This window comes from Phyllostomus discolor, chromosome 13 (assembly GCF_004126475.2).
Source record: "Phyllostomus discolor isolate MPI-MPIP mPhyDis1 chromosome 13, mPhyDis1.pri.v3, whole genome shotgun sequence".
NCBI classification, from domain to species: Eukaryota; Metazoa; Chordata; class Mammalia; order Chiroptera; family Phyllostomidae; genus Phyllostomus; species Phyllostomus discolor.
The window spans coordinates 6,776,466-6,795,603 of NC_040915.2; the positions used below are offsets into that span (position 1 = coordinate 6,776,466).

At 39.0% G+C, this 19,138-nt stretch overlaps 1 protein-coding gene across 1 annotated transcript in view; it reads left to right on the top strand.

Annotated features, from left to right (window-relative positions):
- The window catches only part of RAD50 (RAD50 double strand break repair protein), a 76,969-nt gene that overhangs the window by 34,439 nt on the left and 23,392 nt on the right, over positions 1-19,138 (top strand). The window contains exons 11-19 of the mRNA XM_028527377.2: positions 367-524; positions 4,012-4,187; positions 4,751-4,988; positions 10,813-11,002; positions 11,325-11,451; positions 11,893-12,086; positions 13,997-14,107; positions 14,548-14,640; positions 14,714-14,827. Of these exons, the coding sequence (XP_028383178.1) occupies positions 367-524; positions 4,012-4,187; positions 4,751-4,988; positions 10,813-11,002; positions 11,325-11,451; positions 11,893-12,086; positions 13,997-14,107; positions 14,548-14,640; positions 14,714-14,827 (1,401 nt within the window). The remainder of the gene's footprint in view (positions 1-366; positions 525-4,011; positions 4,188-4,750; positions 4,989-10,812; positions 11,003-11,324; positions 11,452-11,892; positions 12,087-13,996; positions 14,108-14,547; positions 14,641-14,713; positions 14,828-19,138) is intronic.

The following is a 19,138-nucleotide window of genomic DNA, read 5'->3' on the forward strand; positions in this document are numbered from 1 at the left end:
TATCTTACATTCATAATTGGGGCTAAGTGAGCTTAATACTCTATAAAATAGACTTTCAGGCTTAAAAACTATTTTCTAATTACAAAAAATTAATAATGCAGAAGTGTATACATACAAATAAATGTGTACATTGCTAATTTTTACGTCTCATACAGAAATTTTAATTTTTATATCATCAGGCTTGTTACTCTTTTCTCTTATGGTTTAGAATAGTCATCTCCACTCTAAGACTTTAAGAAATTGTATCTTTTCTTCCTGCATTTTTAGTAGTTTTAAGCCTAGAACTTTAATCAACCTAAAATTTATTTTTGTTCTTGATATAATATGGAAATAGTGAACTTTTTTTTAAACATTTTCTTTCTATAGGCTGACAAAGATGAACAAATCAGAAAAATAAAATCTAGGCACAGTGATGAATTAAATTCATTGTTAGGGTATTTTCCTAACAAAAAGCAGCTTGAAGATTGGCTTCATAGTAAATCGAAAGAAATTAATCAGACCAGGGACAGGCTTGCCAAATTGAAGTAAGTAATAGAAATGTAATAGAAATCTCTTATTTCATGCTTTCATTTTTAATTGTTCCAAAATCATTTATTGTCATGAAATGGTATGTCTTGTTAATTGACTTTGGGTCTCCTGTGTTTTACAAAGTAAGTAAAATGGTAATGGGTAGTAATTTGGGGGCTTCTTGTTCCTTGAAAGTTTGTAGAATTAAGTGAGAGGATTAAACTCTTAAAATTTTCTGTAAAAAGTGAGACCTGAGACTATAAAACACCTAGAAGGAAACATAGGAGAAAAGCTTTATTGTATTGAAAATGGCACTCATTTCTCAGATATGACAACAAAAGCCCAGTCAGTGAAAGCAAAATAGACCAGTAGGGCTACATCTCACTTAAAAACGTCTACACAACAAAAGAAACAGTGAACAGGGGGAAAGACAGCCCCTGTGGAAGGGGAGACAATATTTGCAAACCATGTATCTGATAAGGGGTTAATATCCAGAATATATAAAGAACTCCTACAACTCAACAATAAAAAAAACTGGATTTTTTTTTAATGAGCAATGGACTTGAGTAGATATTTCTCCATAAAAGATATACAAATGGGCAAAGAGCATGTGAAAAGATACTCAGCATCACTAATCATCCAGGAAATGCGAATCAAAGCATTTCACTTCATACCAGTTAGGATGGCCACTATCAAAACCAGAAAGCAGCCAAGTGTTAGTGAGAATGTTGAGAAACTGGAACCCCTGTGCACTGTTACTGGGAATGAAAAGTGGTGCAGCTGCTGTAAACCACAGTGGGAAGTATCAAGATGAAGTACATGTGCACTCACACACACTTATCCGAAACAGATTTCTCAAAAGAATGTCTGTCCTACCTGTGGGCAGTCCCCTCTGATACACGGGTATTCTGTTCTGTTCTGTTTTGTTAAAATTTGCCAAGATGTTCATTAAATTGATTGCATGACTTGCCTTATAACCTGCAAATTAAAAAATTCCAATCTATGTGGACAGGGAGGTTGGCTAGGATGAAATTTAAGAGTTGGAGTGGAGATAAATTGTACTAGTGAGCAAAGTCTTTGAATGAAAAGGAATGAACGATCAAGACATAAGTAGATGACAACAACAAGGAGGGGACATAGGAAAAGTTTGCAGGAAGTAGGGAAGTGATTGTGAAGAGACTCCAAGGGGATTAGGAGGATGTTTTCACTTCTTCTCTTCCTCTAGTAGACCCAGCAAGCACATTCTCCTTGCTGGGTCTCTTACCCTGAATTACAAGACCATGCACCCTCAGAAACCAGGCAGAACCCCGCCTGCACTAGACGTTTCTCTAGGAGCAGGCCCGTGACCACTGATGGCAAGCAAGTCCATGTCCAAGGGAGAAAGTTCGGAATTGTTGCCAGAATTTCTTTTCTTTTTTTTTAAAATATATTTTATTGATGATACTATTACAGTTGTCCCATTACCCCCCCTTCATTCCCCTCCACCCTGCACACCCTCTCCCACCCACATTACCCCCCTTTAGTTCATGTCCATGTGTCATAAGTTCTTTAGCTTCTACATTTCCCATACTATTCTTGCCCTCCCCCTGTCTATTTTCTACCTACCATCTATGCTACTTATTCTCCATACCTTTTCCCCCTCTCTTCTCCTCCCACTCCCCTGTTGGTAACCCTCCATGTGATCTCCATTTCCGTGGTTCTGTTCCTGTTCTAGTTGTTTGCTTAGTTTCTTTTTGTTGTTTTAGGTGTGGTTGTTAATAATTATGAGTTTGCTGTCATTTTACTAAACATGTTTTTTATCTTCTTTTTCTTAGATAAGTCCCTTTAACATTTCACACAATAAGGGTTTGATGATGATGAACTCCTTTAACTTGACCTTATCTGGGAAGCACTTGATCTGCCCTTCCATTCTAAATGAAAGCTTTGCTAGATAGAGCAATCTCGGATGTAGGTGCTTGCTTTTCATGACTTGGAATACTTCTTTGCAGCCCCTTCTTGCCTGTAAGGTCTCTCTTAAGAAATCAGCTGACAGTCTGATGGGAACTCCTTTGTCGGTTACTGTCTCCTTATCTCTTGCTGCTTCTAGGATTCTCTCCTTCATTTTTACCTTGGCTGATGTAATTATGATGTGCCTTGGTGTGTTCCTTCTTAGGTCCAATTTCTTTGGGACTCTCTGAGCTTCCTGGACTTCCTGGAAGTCTATTTCCTTTGCCAGATTTAGGAAGTTCTTCTTTATTATTTGTTCAAATAAGTTTTCCATTTGTTGCTCTTCCTCTTCTCCTTCTGGCACCCCTATAATTCAGATGTTGGAACATTTAAAGATGTCCTGGAAGTTCCTAATCCTCTCCTAATTTTTTTTGAATTCTTATGTTTTCATTCTTTTCTGATTGTTTTTTTCTTCCTTCTGGTGTACTCCATTGATATGAGACCCAGCTTCCATTCCATCACTATTGGTTCCCTGTGCATTTTTCTTCATTTCACTTATTGTAGCCTTCATTTTTTCATCTAATTTGCAACCAAAATCAACCAATTCTGTGAGCATCCTGATCACCAGTGCTTTGAACTGTGCATCTGATAGGTTGTCTGTCTCTCAGTTGCTTAAAAATACTGGTTGTGGGGCTTACAATTCTGTTTGAGCCATCTTTTTTTTTTTTCCTTTGGTCCGGTCGTGCCTGTTACATATGAGGGGCGGAGCCTTAGGTGTTCACCAGGGCAGGTCAGCCCAGTGGCTGAGTTGTGACCCTGTATGTGGGGGACAGGGTCTGAGAGGGAACAATGGCACTTGCACCACTCTCCATCGGACCTCAGTCCCTTCCGCTGCTTCCCCCAAGCAAACTGGGCCCCTCTGATGCCAATTCCCATGTGGGTGAGCTTGTGCACCCCATGGGACTTTCCAACGACCTCTCCTGTGAGGCAGGGAGTCTCTCCCTGCGCCTCAACATGCACAGGTGTTTTCAATCCGTGCCCCAAGGCTCTATTTCCCAGTGCTGGGATCCTGGGGTGTGCACAGTGCCTTGCTGTGTCTGCTGGTTGCCACCCCTTGGCCCGGGGTCTGCCAGCTGCCGCTTGCACACCCAGGGTCCGCCCGCTGTGGTCTTGCGTGCCCTGTGTACCTTATGCGCCTGGTCCCAACGCTTTCTGCTCTCTGCGCCGAGACCCTCTCTCGGCTGCCCGACTCCACCCCTCCTACCGGTCTGGATGAATGTGTCTGTTTTAACCCCTTGGTTGTATGACTTCCATATAGTTCAATTTTCTGTCAGTTCTGGTTGTTATTCTGTTTCTAAATTGTTGTTGTCCCTATCTTGGTTGTGTGAGGAGGCACAGTGTGCCTACCTATTCCTCCATCTTGGCCGGAAGTCCTGTTGCCAGAATTTCTAAATGAAAGTACTTGGGTACAGCAAACCTTGTAATATTTGTTGGCAGAATTTGTCTTATATCTACCTACTCAAACTTTGCAGACTCATTTCTCATGTTTTAAAATTGTCCATATTTATTATTTTATAGCAAGGAACTAGCTTCAGCTGAGCAAAATAAAAATCATATAAATAATGAGCTAAAAAGGAAGGAAGAGCAGTTGTCCAATTATGAAGACAAGCTATTTGATGTTTGTGGTAGCCAGGATTTTGAAAGTGATTTAGACAAACTTAAAGAAGAAATTGAAAAATCTTCAAAACAACGAGGTAAGTTACACGTGCTTTACGTTATCAAGGCACTATGACACTTAGGAATTTTCATTGACAGGTAACTAAGGATGGGAGATTTAAAAACTTGGTTCTGGTGCCAATGGCTTAAGTTTTAGTCCTGGTTCTAGAACTTAACTTGCTGTGTAACTTTGTGCAAATTATTGAAACCTTTCTATACTTCAAATTCATCATCCGAGGACGTAATTATCTACCATTTAGGCTGTTACAGAGGAGGAAATGAGATTACAGATATAAAAATCTTAGAACACTTTCTGGCACATAATTAGCTCTAAAATGTTACACTTTTTGTGTATTATCAGAAAATAATTTATATAAATCTGAAGGTATTGTGGTAGCCAGGATTTTGAAAGTGATTTAGATAGGCTTGAAGAAGAAATTTAAAACATTGGAAAAATATTTAAATATCGGAGAATTTAAAAAATTCATAATGTGTTTATAAAGCAAGAATAATAATCATATATTGAAGAGGTTGTAACCATATTGACAAAACTGCATTTTATTTTCTCCTCTCTGGAAATATATTTATTTTCTTAAAATAGCCATGCTGGCTGGAGCCACAGCAGTTTACTCCCAATTCATTACTCAGCTAACGGATGAAAACCAGTCTTGCTGCCCCGTCTGTCAGAGAGTTTTTCAGACAGAAGCTGAATTACAAGAAGTCATCAGTGATTTGCAGTCTAAACTGCGGCTGGCTCCAGATAAACTCAAGTCAACAGAATCAGAGCTAAAGAAAAAAGAAAAGCGGCGAGACGAAATGCTGGGGCTTGTGCCCATGAGGTGAGGCTGGGCCTTCTCCTTCACCGTGTGTGTAGCAGCAGCAGCAGCAGCAGCAGCAGCGCTGCAGGGGTACTGCCCCAGTGCCTGGCACATGGCGGCCACTCACAGCACGTCCTGAGGATAGAGGCAGGTTGCTGAGGTAGTGTGCCCTGTCTCGTGTTGTTTATATGACAAGAAACAGTTTTCTTGTTTCCTTTTTGGTTTTTTCTAAAGGTAAATTTGCTTCTTAATCTAGTCACAAGGCATACAGATATAGTTGCACTTGTGTATATGTTTAATTCCTTGGACTTGGCTTGAGGGCAGAAATTTTGAGATTTAGAACTGTTTGCTGATAAGTAACTTTCTACACACAGCAAAAGATTTAAAGTACTGAAAAGCTCTCCCAGGAGGCAGATTTTAAGCTGTATTATGTCTTTCCCACTTTCAAAAAGAAGGAATCCTAGATGATTTCTGTTCTTTATTTTTCCACGTGCTTGTGCAAGAAATTCAGATGATGGTCTGCTTATAAATCAAGTTAAATCAGAAAGTGTCTCACAGACAGAGCTGGTCACAGAGACCAGTAAGACATGATGTCCCAAAAAAGGAGACTTGCTTTCAGAATTAGATATTTAGGAAGCTGGGCTTAAAATAAAGGGTTTAATTCATTCAAACAAATGCACTATTTTAGAAGAGAGAAGCCAGTGGATTACAGAATGAGAATAGGGTTTTGAGAACAAGATGGGAGGGAGTATGTAAACCACAGGGAAGGAAGCTGGTTCATTCAACTCAAGTTTCAAAAAGGAAGAAGAGAGAGAAATGAGAACAGGGTGTGTAAAGGGACGGAGAGAATGACCAGTGCTGCGATAGAAACGTATCTAGAGTAGGTGAGTTGTTTGTGGGGACTAATTCCCACAAATTGGGAAGATAGGACTGTATTGTGTTCAGGTCTGGTTACAGCTCTCTCTGATTGTGATGAGGAGCCGTTCTGAGGGATTTGATCAACAGTGTATTTTAGGAAGAGTAATCTAAAGTTAACGTATTGTATGGAGGAGAGAGAGAAAAACTGTGGAAGCAGGAAAACTGGAAGGATCTGTTATCCTGGAAAACCAGAGAGGAGTTTCAGGAAAAGCAGGAAAGGTCTAAGCACATATGCTTTATGTTTACCAGCCTCCAGATGGTCCCCATGTTCCCTGCCTCCTGGTGTTCACAGGCGTGTATAGGCTTCCCTCCCTTTCCAGGACTGGCCTGTGTAACTGATAAAATATAACAGCAGTGATAGCACGTCCCTTCCAGGATTAGGTGTGGGGCACTCAAGCTTCCTGCTCCCCTTTTCTCTCTCATGGATCTGGGGGAAGCCAGTGGTCATAGTGTGTGACAAGCCCTGTGGAGGGACCCACTTGGCCTTTGACAACCATTTGGAAACAGCTTTTCTAGCAGTTGGGCCTTGAGGTGGCTGCAGCCCTGGCCATCAGCTTAACTGCAGCTTCAACAAGAAACCCAAATCAGTGCCCAGAGAGCTGCTCCAGATTCTCATATCTGTGAGAAATAAGTGCTGTTGTCTTAAGCTGCTAAGTTTTGGGCTATTTTGTTACATGGCAAAAGATAGCTATACAATCATGAAGGGTGAAGCCAGATTATTGCAGACTACAGAGAGAACATGACATGGAGACAGAAGCAGTAGTTTATGAATAAAAAGGAAAAGGAATGAAACAGTATCTTGAAAAGCAAAAAATCAAGGTAAAATTTAAGGTTGGCAGAAAGTGTATGTCAAGGAAATAGAAGCTTAGTTCTGTGTCATACTGATGTATTGTAAACAGCAGAAATCAACACCGTATTGTATTTCGGGACCCTTGCCATCGGGCGTAGGTGCCTGATGCCTGCCTTACTCACTGTTGTAGTTTCCTAATTCTTTGTGTATTGTAACTTTGGTAACTATTTGCTGAATGAATGAGAACTGCAGTATCTGCTCTACTTTATTGCTGTGTAACAAACCTCCTCAAACTTATAATGACGATGATGACTTTTCATGGTTCAGTGGAATGATTGGGCTTAACCGGGTAGTTCTGTCTTGGGACCTTTCATGCAGTTGCAGTTGGACATTGGCTGCCGTTATCTCCAGGTTCTCCCGGGCTTGGTGTTCAAGATGGCTCACTACAGGGCCAGCGGTGATGCCGACTGCCGGCTGGGAGCCCAGCTGGGGCTGTCGAAACAGAATGCCTTCGCATGGCTTCCACATGTGTCATGGCTTTTGGCAGTATATAGTGGCCAGGTTACCAAAGGAGGTGTCCTAGCAGCAAGTATTCCAAGAGACTGGAAAGAGAAGCTTTCCATTGAGTCCATTAAGGACTGAGCCCGAAAATGAGCACAGTGTTACTTCTGCCGTTTCTGTTGGTCAAGGTAGTCACAGAGCCTGCCAAGATTTAGCAAGTTGACACAGACTGCGCCTCTCAGTGGAGGGAGTGGGATAGTATTGGTGGGCAACTTTTTTTTTCTTTATTGGAGAGAAAGAAACATTGACTTCTTTTCCCACTTATTTTTATTTATGCATTCAGTAGTTGACTCTTGTACCGACTGGGGATCACCCTGCAACCATGTCATATTGGGATGACGCAGGGCTGTGGCCAACCCAGTATATGCGGCACCCCAGGATCTGGAGTGGCATCTGTGTGCTGTTTTGGTCACTGCACATAAAATAACCTGAAGCTAAAAATTAAACATGTCGTCTGTTAGGTGCTGATAGTACTATGGAGAACAATATAGCAGGGTGTATGGGAATATCCAAGGGGTGTTAGGAGGGGAGCAGCTGGTGAAGGTGGCAACTGAGCGGAGACTTTAGTGAAGTGAGGGAGCCTGCCGTGCAGTTGTCCAGCAGAAGAACATTCCAGACAGCACAGAATCCACGAGCGTGGTTGACCTGAACGCCAGGGGAGAAAGTGGTTGAAGATGAGTCTCAGAGAGGTAGTAAGGAGCCAGATTTTGGTTATTCTCTTTGAGGAAAAGAATACTTTTAATTTAAAGCCCCAAACATATAAACACTGTTTTTTTTTTTAAATCCTCACCCAAGGATATGTTTATTGATTTTAGAAAGAGTGGAAGTTGGGGGAGAGAGAAATATCAATGTGAAAGAGAAACATCAGTCAGTTACCTCCTGTACATGCCTTGACTAGGGATTGAACCCACAACCTAGGTATGTGCTCTGACTAGGAATCAAACCTACAACCTTCTTGTGTATGGGACAACACTCCAACCAACTGAGCCACCTGACCAGGGCTGAAAACATATCTATTTATCATTTTGCTTAGTACTGACTCAGTTTCATGTATTATAGCACCTCTTAAATAAAAGCTCAACTAATATTTTCCCCATTTCTCCAAAAGGTATTTTTAATACCATGTCTGTGTTGGTCTTTTTTACATATAATCCCTTTGGAAAAGAAATGCTGTCACAAAAATAGATAAATTGAGTTTTTTGAAAAAATTTAAAAACAAAACAGAACTCTAATAGGTCTCAGTAGCCCATTCTCTCAGGAAATATCTTGACTTTTTCTTAGAGTACTTAATTTTAAGCATCTTGGGTAATCATTAAAGGCACCACAGCCACAGCAATGAAGGGTTTTTGTGTGCATATAAAACAGAGTGAGCCTGTGAATGGGTGCCTGCTGTTCTCCACAACACACCCCCAGTCGAGTGGATGTTTGATGGTCATTTGACTATCATAGCTGTGTCTCTTTTTAGGTACTGGGCACATAATTTAAAATCAACTTGTGCCCTGGCTGGTGTAGCTCAGTGGATTGAGCGCTGGCCTGTGAACCAAAAGGTCGCAGGTTTGGTTCCCAGTTAGGGCACATGCCTGGGTTGCAGGCCAGGTCCCTAGCAGGGGGTGTACAAGGGGCAACTGATCATTGTGTCTCTTGCAAGTTGATGTTTCTCTTCCTCTCTTTCTCCCTCCCTACCCCTCTGTCTAAAAGTGAATAAATAAAATATTTTAAAAAACAACAACTTATAATCTATGACTACAACATTTAGGAAGTAATGTGAGCATGGAATTATTCATAATCTGCATACCCTCATACTTACTTTGGGAATTTTTTCATTTCTTTCATGATTTTAGTCATAGTGTAGACTTTTAAAAAATCATTAAGTATGCAGGAGCTAACCTTTAAGTTTATAGTTTTTCCTTTGGTTTGTTATAAGACTCCCATCAGAAACCAATTTAATTTATTGTACTAATTTAATTTAAGAATTTAGAATCTATTTTTTATCCTCACCCAAGGACATGCTTGTTGATTGTAGAGAATGGGGAAAAGAGAAAGAGGAGAGAAACATCCATATGAGAAAGAAACATAGGTTGGTTGACTTTCATATGAGCCCCAACTGGGGACCAAACCCATAACCCAGGCATGTACCCTCACTAGGAGTTGAACCTGTGACCTTTCAGTTTGCAGGGTGACACCCAATCAAGGCACAATGGCCAGGGCAAGTATTTAGAATTTTTCAAAATGAACTTGATAACTTTTTAAAAGATAAAATACAAGTTTTATTCTTTCAGAAGTGTCAGCTTCATAAATTATATAAATGTCTATTCATTATGTTGTGAAGAAAAGAAAAAATTGTATGAGAAAGGCAATGCTTAAGTGGTAAATTGGGTATTAATAAAGTAGATGTAGACATTCAGAGAAGGGGGAGACAGCTAAAGGTGGTTTTGAGAGGAGACACCCCAGGAAGAAGGACTAGACTGGCTTGAAGATCGGGTGGGATTTAATAAGCTTCTGGGCAGGGACAGTTTTTTCAGTATTAGAGAATAGCTCTCTTCCACAGGCCCAGATCCTCACAGACATCTTGAATTTAGAAGGCAAAATGGAAAAAATTCTCCCTGGTTAACTCTGGCTGCCAAGATGTACCCATCGTTTTCAGTGTGAATTGTGACTACTTTTATTATTTCTCTTTTTAACCCTAAAAGGGTTTAATAAAATAATGAGAGTGAAAAATAGTACGTGTATGGTGTTGGTACCTGCCACATTAGCTGGAGTAGTAACAGTAAACCAGGTTGACAGCTTTTGTTCCATAAACCATGTAGCATTTGGCTGAGTGATTTCCTTCCTTTTTTCCATCATCTTAAAAAACTTTTTATTTTGAAAAGATGTTAGACTCAGAAAAATTACAAAATTAATACAGAGAATTCACATATACCCTTCACTTAGTTTCTGCTGATGATCAGAATTTATGTAACCATAATATAGCTATCAAGAAATTAACGTTGTTATAATGCTAGTAACTAAATTACAAATCCTATTTCAATTTCAGAAGTCTTTCCATTAATGCCCTTTTTCTGTTTCAAGGTCCAACCCCGGATCCCACACTGCATCTAGTTGTTCTGTCTCCTTAGGCTCCTGCTGTCTGTAACAGTTTTCCAGTCTATGTCTTTCATAATCGTGGCACTTTTAATGAGTGTGATTAGTTAATTTGTAGAATATCTCTGTTTGTCAAACAGCTCGGTAATTGTTGCAAGCAACATCTACCAATGGATACTAAAATCTTTGGGCAGAATTTTGAGGAGAAACAGAATATTTACATTGTTTCATTCAATGTATCTCCTAAGAAATTGATTAATTAAAAAAAGGAAAATAGCAACTTTACAAATGGATGGGTCTGGCCGACACCATCTTAACCAAATGAATAAGTTGAACATCTTCAGTAATAAGACATACTGATATGTTTCCACTGATGTGATGCCCTGAGAAGGACTCATGTCACTTTCATGATATTATTGCCAAAAATACATAACCTCAGTCTCATTATGAGAAAACATTAGATGGCTTATTTTTAATTGTGTGTTTTTTGTTAAGGCAAAGCATAATTGATTTGAAAGAGAAGGAAATGCCAGAATTAAGAAACAAATTGCAGAATGTCAATAGAGACATACAGCGTCTAAAGAATGACATAGATGAGCAGGAAACACTCTTGGGCACAATAATGCCTGAAGAAGAAAGCGCTAAAGTGTGTCTGCCAGATGTTACAATTATGGAGAGATTTCAGGTACGGTTATTGCAGTTTGGGGCAAAATAAAATTTGTTTTGCGGTGATTTGAATGTGAAGTGTGAAAATGTTAAAAATAGGAGCTGGTATTGAGGTACAGATCATGGTTAGAGTTCCCCCATCCTGAATTATTCAGAAATTATGAAACGTAGGTAGTAGTTGTGTTTGTTTTCATTTTTATTCTGCTTCCTTTTGCTTATGTCATTGAAATTATTAAGTTAACTTCATTTTCATGTTATTAAACTTTGTTTAAATTGTATCTGAAAACAGTTGTAAATTGCAATGAGTTTCTTAAATGAAATAATTTTGTTTTATTCTTAAGATGGAACTTAAAGATGTTGAAAGAAAAATTGCACAACAAGCAGCTAAGCTGCAAGGAGTAGACTTGGATAGAACTGTTCAACAAGTAAACCAGGAAAAACAAGAAAAACAACACAAATTAGATACAGGTAATATAGTCTGTCTCCTCATGTACCCATTAAAGACATCAACATGCCCAGCTTATGCTTTTTACCATAAATTTTATACCTGTTATATGGACAATGAACTGTCTGCCTTCCTTCCAGTCCACAGTATATCACTTTCTTTGCTCAAAAGCATCACTTCTCCTCTATTTCCTTGCTTTGCACACCAGATTTTGAATGATGAGTATCAAACGAGCTATACTCTTAATCATATCTGCCCTGTGAGCCTCACCTGTGAGTGGTCAGGAGGTGACAGAAAGCTGGTTTAGGGGCTTAGAATAGCCCTAGTGGCACTTTTCTTGCAGTGGGTGGGACTCATAGAAACTCGTCTTTATGAATTCCATTGGCCTATAAACCTGGAAGGATGCTGCTCATAGCATTTTCTGTACTCTTACATTAATCATTGTGTTCATATGTTTTGTGCAGTTTCCAGTAAGATTGAACTGAATCGTAAGTTTATACAGGACCAGCAGGAACAGATTCAACACCTGAGAAGTATAACAAATGAACTTAAATCAGAGAAACTTCAGATATCCACTAACTTACAACGTCGTCAGCAACTGGAGGAACAGACTGTGGAATTGTCCACTGAAGTTCAGTCCTTATATAGAGAGATAAAGGTAAGAACATTTGTACATTTTTTTTTAATTGGTTCAAATGCTCTTTATTGGTATAGTGGCTAGAATTGTGGTTATTGTGAGGATAAAATGAAAATGGTACAGTAACTCTTCATGTGGTTCCTGGGTGACAGGACCCTTGTACTCACAGGTAAAATTTTCTGGGAGAAGGATTTTGGTCATAACAGGAGGAACTGGCTGCCCGATTACTTTAGTAGTGAATTTCCTGTTGCTGGAGGTGGTCAGGTGGTGGTGGCCAACTCCATATAAGGATTCCTGCATATGAGGTTTGTTTTATCTACAAATTCTATACCCACAGTAGACACTGCCTTAGTCATGGCACTATTTCTGTTTAATTCCAGATGTAGTCTTCCCCAAATAGTAATAGGCATTGAGTTGGCACATGGAATGGAACCTATTTGGAATCCCTCATCTAGATTAATCAAGTCTAAGACACAACCAATTAAGTTTTGAACAATTTTAGAAATAGTTATCTAGGTTTTCATAATTACACACATTCAGCAAGCACTAAATATATTACTAAATCTACAGGTACTACATTTCTTAAGTATTTTTGGGCTACAAATTATCAGAGGCTTTGAGTATGATATAAAATACTACCTTACATTTATATAATTTTTTAGTGTATCTAAAGCACTTTGACAGTAAGCCAGTTAATGACTCAGTCATCTAGTTGTGCTATATGACTGAATCCTCTATTATAGAAAATGAAATTGACACTTTTAGGTGTTCAATGACTTGTCAAGTTCATGCAGCTAGTAAGAGGGAGGGTTAATTTCAGATGTTAGGTTTACTGATATCTAAGACATTGACTTCCCACTATACCTTACCACTTCCCAATATGATAAAAATACATCTGTATTAAAGTAATACTAAATAATAATTTCAGGGTCTTTTTAAAAATATATTTTTAATAATTTTTTATTGTTCAAGTACAATTGTTTCCATTTTCCCCCCACCAAACCCCCCCATCCCACCTACCTCTACCTCCAACCCTCAAACCTACCTCCTTTGGCTTTGTCCGTGTGTCCTTTATACATGTTCTTTGATGGCCCTTCATCTATTTTCCCCCATTATCCCTCCCTCCCTCCTTCCTCTGGTTACTGTCAGTTCTTAATTTCAATGTCTCTTGTTCTATTTTGCTTGCTTGTTTTGTTGATTTGGTTCCACTCATAGGTGAGGGTCTTAAAATACTTGCGGATTATTGTTTGTGAATAGTGCATATCATGTGTGTATGCTGCAGAGATACTACAAGGCCATACAATGCAGACTTCTGATTAGTAAACTAGTTTGTTACTTGAAAGCCTTTTTCCTTTCAGAATAGGGGTGGATACATCAGATATCAGTGTGTACAGGACTTTTTTTTTTGTTACCATAAAATATGTATTTAGTCTTAGCAAACCAAGTTGAAGGACAAAAATATCTTTTACAGTCATACTCCTGTCTGTAAAAGAGAGGCCTGGAGTGAACGAACTTCCCCATTCTTTGGTCACACAGAGCTGATATGGGCCCCTGCAGACTTAAAAAAATTATACCTGAAGCCACATGCTCATGTAATTGGGAGCTCATGTAATGGTGTAGGTTAAGAATTGGGACTCTGGCTGACGCAGGATAGTGTAGTGGCTCAGAGAGAGACTCTGGAGCTGGATGGGGTTTGAATCCTGGCTCCTTTTATTTACTGTTGTGACCCTGGACAGACCATGTCAGTGCCTGTTTACTCACCTGAAGCAGGGGATGAAAATAATGGTACCTTCCTCATAAAAGTGTTGGAAGGGGCAGATGACTTAATTTTTAAAGCCTAGCGCATACAAGAGTGCTCTTATGCATGCAAAGTCTGACACCTGAAATAAGATAATGGAATGTATATAAGACTTTATTTTTTATATTTTTAGGATGCTAAAGAACAGCTAAGCCCTTTGGAAACCACACTGGACAAGTTCCAGCAGGAAAAAGAAGAAATAATTTGCAAAAAAAATACAAGTATCAAAATAACACAGGATAAAGTAAGATTTCATTTATATGTTTACTTACCAGGTATACGTATTAAACATTGTTATGTTCAGAGCACCATGTTGGACAATGTTGGACACTGTTATTTCACATGAAATTAAAAGTATAAGAAATAGTATTTTCAAATTTGTGACATAATCTTAACATTAAAAATTCTTGTTAAAATAAGGATTAAACTTAAATTAGTTTGTTTCTTGATTTGTAATAGAAGTTGAGAATTGAGACTATTTAATCCAGTTCCAAAGGTGCAAAGGGACTTATCTGAGATAAAATTTGCTGGTGATAAAAACTAGAACCCAAGACTCCTACCTTCCAAGCCAGTGTTTCACTGTACTCTCCTATTAAGCTTTTGTTATTTTTACATTTCCTTGGAAATAAATCTTTTATGCCCTGGTTCTCAACTAGTAAGTATTTAATAAATATTTTTCCACAGATAAATGATATCAAAGAGAAAGTTAAGAATATTCACGGTTACATGAAAAACATTGAGAATTATATTCAAGATGGGAAAGATGACTATAAGAAGGTAATGTTCATTAAACTTGTTTTATTTGTTTTTATTTTTATTTATTGTGCTTAAAGTTCTTTCTTTTTTGTAGCAAAAAGAAACCGAACTTAATAAAGTAATAGCTCAACTAAGTGAAAGTGAGAAACACCACGAAAAGATAAATAAGGAAATGGGAATCATGAGACAAGATATTGATACACAGAAGGTAGGTCTTTTGCTCATGGCTTATGGTGGCTTATGCTATCCCTTATACCAATAACGTTCTTTACTTTTTACTTTTATTTTCAGTAGATCCACTAAGCAGAAATGCCAACAGTAGAGAATATCAATTCCAATAACATATTCTTTTCTTATTTCCTTTTATTTTTATTTTCATTAAAAGATCTATTTGGTCAAAATTTAAACATAAAAGACTAAAATTAAAAATGTACTTCCTTTTTTGGTAATTCTCAGTCTCACTCCTAGATGTTATTACTGTTAATAGCTTTTTGTTAGTTCTTAAAGAACTTTCTTACTCATATACCAGCAGAGAGATGGATAGATAATGTGTGTGTATATTTATTTTCAGAGATGAGATCATACCACACATATCCTGCACCTTACTTTTTTCCACTTAATGCAATTTAATCTTACATATCAACTCAATTCACAGATTGATAACATTCTTTTTAAAAATATGTTATATTGATTATGGTATTACAGTTGTCCTGATCTTCACCCTTTTGCCCCTCTCTACTCAGTGACCCCTATTCCCTCAGGCAACCCCCACACCATTGTTCATGTCCATAGGTCATGGTTATAAATTCTTTGGCCACTCCATTTCCTGTACTGTACTTTACATCCCTGTGGCTATTCTGTAACTGCCTATTTGTACTTCTTAATTCCCTCACCTCTTCACCCATTCTCCCTTTTCCCCCTCCCATCTGGCAACTAACTATCTGCTAACTTCTTTGCTCTTGCTGCTTTTAAGAGTCTCCCTTTATCTTTAACCTTTGACTTTTTAATGATGATGTGTCTTGGAGTGGGCCTCTTTGCATTTATGGTAATTGGGACTCTGTGCTTCCTGGACTTGCATGTCTGTTTCCTTCACCAAATTAGGGAAGTTTTCTTTCACTATTTTTTTTAGATAGATTTCCAATTTCTTGCTCTTTTTCTTCTCCTTCTGGCACCCCTATGATGCAAATGTTGGACCTCTTGAAGTTTTCCCAGAGGTTGTTCATACTATCCTCATTATTTTAGATTCTTTTTTTGTTGTTGTTGTTCTTCTGCTTGGTTGTTCTTTGCTTCCTTATGTTCCAAATCATTGATTTGAATCTCAGCTTCACCCATTGTACTGTTGTTTCCCTATAAATTGTTCTTTATTTCAATTACTGTATCCTTCATTTCTGACTGGATCTTTTTTATGCTGTTGAGGTCCTCACTAAGTTCCTTGAGCATCCTTATTACCAGTATTTTAAACTCTGAATATGACAGATTGCGTATCTCCATTTCATTTAGCTCTTTTTTTTGAGTTTTGATCTGTTCTTTCATTTGGGCCATGTTTCTTTGTCTCCTTGTTTTAGCAGCCTCCCTGTGTTTGTTTCTGTGTGTTAAGTAGAGCTGTTTTGACTCCCTGTCTTGGTAGTGTGTCTTAATGTAGTAGGTGTCCTATAGGATCCAGTGACACAGCCTTCCCTATCACCCAAGCGGGGTACTTGAGGTGCAACCTTTGTATTGTCTGAGTACAATGACCTCTTGTAGTTGAGCTTTGGTTGCTATTGACAGATCAACGGGAGGGTTTTACCAGGCCAGGCAGCTACTAGGATTGGCTGTTACCACTGACCACCAACCTCTGCTATCCGTGGTTCATGGAGGATCAGCTGTGCAGGGGCAGGGTGGTGGTTCTCTGATGTAGTCTGTAGCTGTCCAGTGGGTACACAGGCCCTGGGGTATCCTGGGTGGTACAGACAAAGGTCAGTCCCTACATGTGCTTTGCCCAAGGCACCCTGCCTGAGCTATAAAGCAATCTGAGATGGCTGCTCCTTATATAGGGCTTGGAGATTCCCAGGTGAAGTCAAGCTGTGACTCTAATCTGGCTGCTGCTAGGGCTCCCTAAAGCCAGCTATTGCTTTTTTGATAGGATTTAGGAGCTAAGACCAGCCATTCTTATGGAAAAGCAGCTTGGGTGGGCCCGTAAATTGGGTGGGACAGAGCCTCTGAGGATCTTCAAGACAGGTCAAATGGTGTTAGCCAGGTTTTTGGAGTTCAGGTTTGGCACCAGCTTATCTGCTCTGTGGTGGGAGTGGTGGGAGGGCTTGGCGAAGGGACAATGACCTCTGCTTGCCCTGATGCCAGATACTTCATTCTCTCCCTCTATACCACTGGTGCCCTTCAAGCTGCCACCCCAGTGCTGGAGCTCAGAGGGAGTGAGTCTGAGTAGGTGAGTCCCTGTGTGGGTTCCCCAAAAGGAACTGTCCAGGGCTCTAGCAGTTTCTTCCACCAACTCAATCCCCGCTGGTTTTTGCAGCCAGGGCTTATCTTCTTGGCACTGGAATCCTGGCCTGGAGGGTGTGGCCTGGGGCTGGGACTTCTTGCTCGGAGGAATCCCTTCTGAATTTTTATCCACATGGGTGTGGGACCAGCCTATTGCACGTCTGTGCCCATCCTACCAGTCTGGATGGATGTGGTTTCTTTAATACCATAGTTGTCAGACTTCCATTCAACTTGATTTAGGATGATCCTGAGTGATGGTTTATCCTATAAAATATAGGATGGATGATCCTATATTTTAGTTGTAATTTTGATGTGGCTGTACAAAGAAGCAAGCCATGTCTGCCTATGCCGCCATCGTGACCAGAAGTCCAATAACATTTTTAAATGATTATAAGAGAGTCTATTTTGTATATTTACTTGATTGCTTTTTTCCTTGTTGCAAACTGTGATAGTATATATCCTACAAATACCTGTATTTTTTCTTCTTAACATTTTTATGTAGTATAAATTACACAAAACAGGATTTGAGGTATAATATTTTTTAAAGTTGTCTGTAAGTAAAATATCTACATATTAAATGACCTTCTAGTTGAGTTCTATACCATTGATTTTTCTGTTAAAGAAATTGATTTCCACAGTGTAAAAGCACATAAAAAAACTATCCTCAACATGCCTTATGCAAACATGATGGTTAATCTACCTAATTTAACAACTACAGTTGATGCTTGAACAATGCAGGGGTTAAGAGTGATAGTCCTTCTGCACCCACCTCTCACAGTTGATAATGTGTGTATAACTTTTGATTTCCCCAAAGCTTAGTTGTCCCTCAGTATCCATGAGGCTTGAGTCCAGGACTCCCAGCTGATACCAAAATTCAAGGATGCTGAAGTCCCCTGTGTGACATGGTGCAGACCAGTGCACACGGGCAGCCTGCTGCGCCTGCACACTCCCCACCGCAAATCAGAAACAGCACAGGCATCCACATACGTCTTGGAGAAAATCTGTGTGTAAGTGGAGCTCTGCAGTTCAAACTTGCTGTTCGAGGGTCACTTGCACACCATTTCTCTGCCCTGCTATTCTAAACATCATATGGTATTTGAATATCTTCATCACTTGTGTGAAAGTGGTGGTTAGAAATCTCTTTGAAGATTAGCCATGTAGCTTTCTGCAGGGTCTCTGACTGTAGTGCCAGGAATTTCAAATACGTAAATGTCAGTCAAAGGTAAATCGAGTCTCTGCCATCTGATACATGCTTAATAACTATATGATGCGCATATAACAAAATAGTTATCTATCACTAGCTTATATGAGGGTTGCCTATTTGAAATCACAATCTATAAATCAGTAATATCCCTCCATATATAGATACTAAGATGAGTAAGATTTACCAATCTGTGACCCTTTTCAAGTTGATGATCTGAACTTAGTGGATCTGACTGTATTAGTTTACTTCTATAACCTACTTTGTTCCAGAAATTATTTACTAAGTTATACACATAGAGCAATGCCAAATAACATTTTAAATTAACATGAAAATGAGGCAATTTGGAAGTAAGGACAAGAAGTTAAAGAAACCAGGAGAGTAGTAAAACAGCAGATCCTTGGATAACATTGTTTTGTTATAATGTTGATGAGATGTTTAGGAACTTAACTTATATTTACTGTATAGCAATAAGCCTTTGGTAAAATTGGTTTAAATATATATCATTTCACTTAAAGTTGTTGAACCTATTGATGATATTAAGTGAGGACATACTATGTATAAAATGTAGGCTGTGAGATCTGATTTGCTTGCTAAAGATTCTATTGTAGTCATCACATGAAGAGAAGAAGTCACAATTAGGTAAGATTCATATTGCCCCAGAGCTAAAAGGAAACTGCTTCCCTGTACCACCACCAGAGAAAAATGTCTCTGTGGGTATTCACAAAAAGGAGGACACTGTAAAGATTAATGAAAACCGTGTCTTCAACAAACGTCATGGGGCTGTTTTGTAAAAGTGTATATTAGCATCTTTATCATCCTTTGATGAGGTTCCTTAGACAG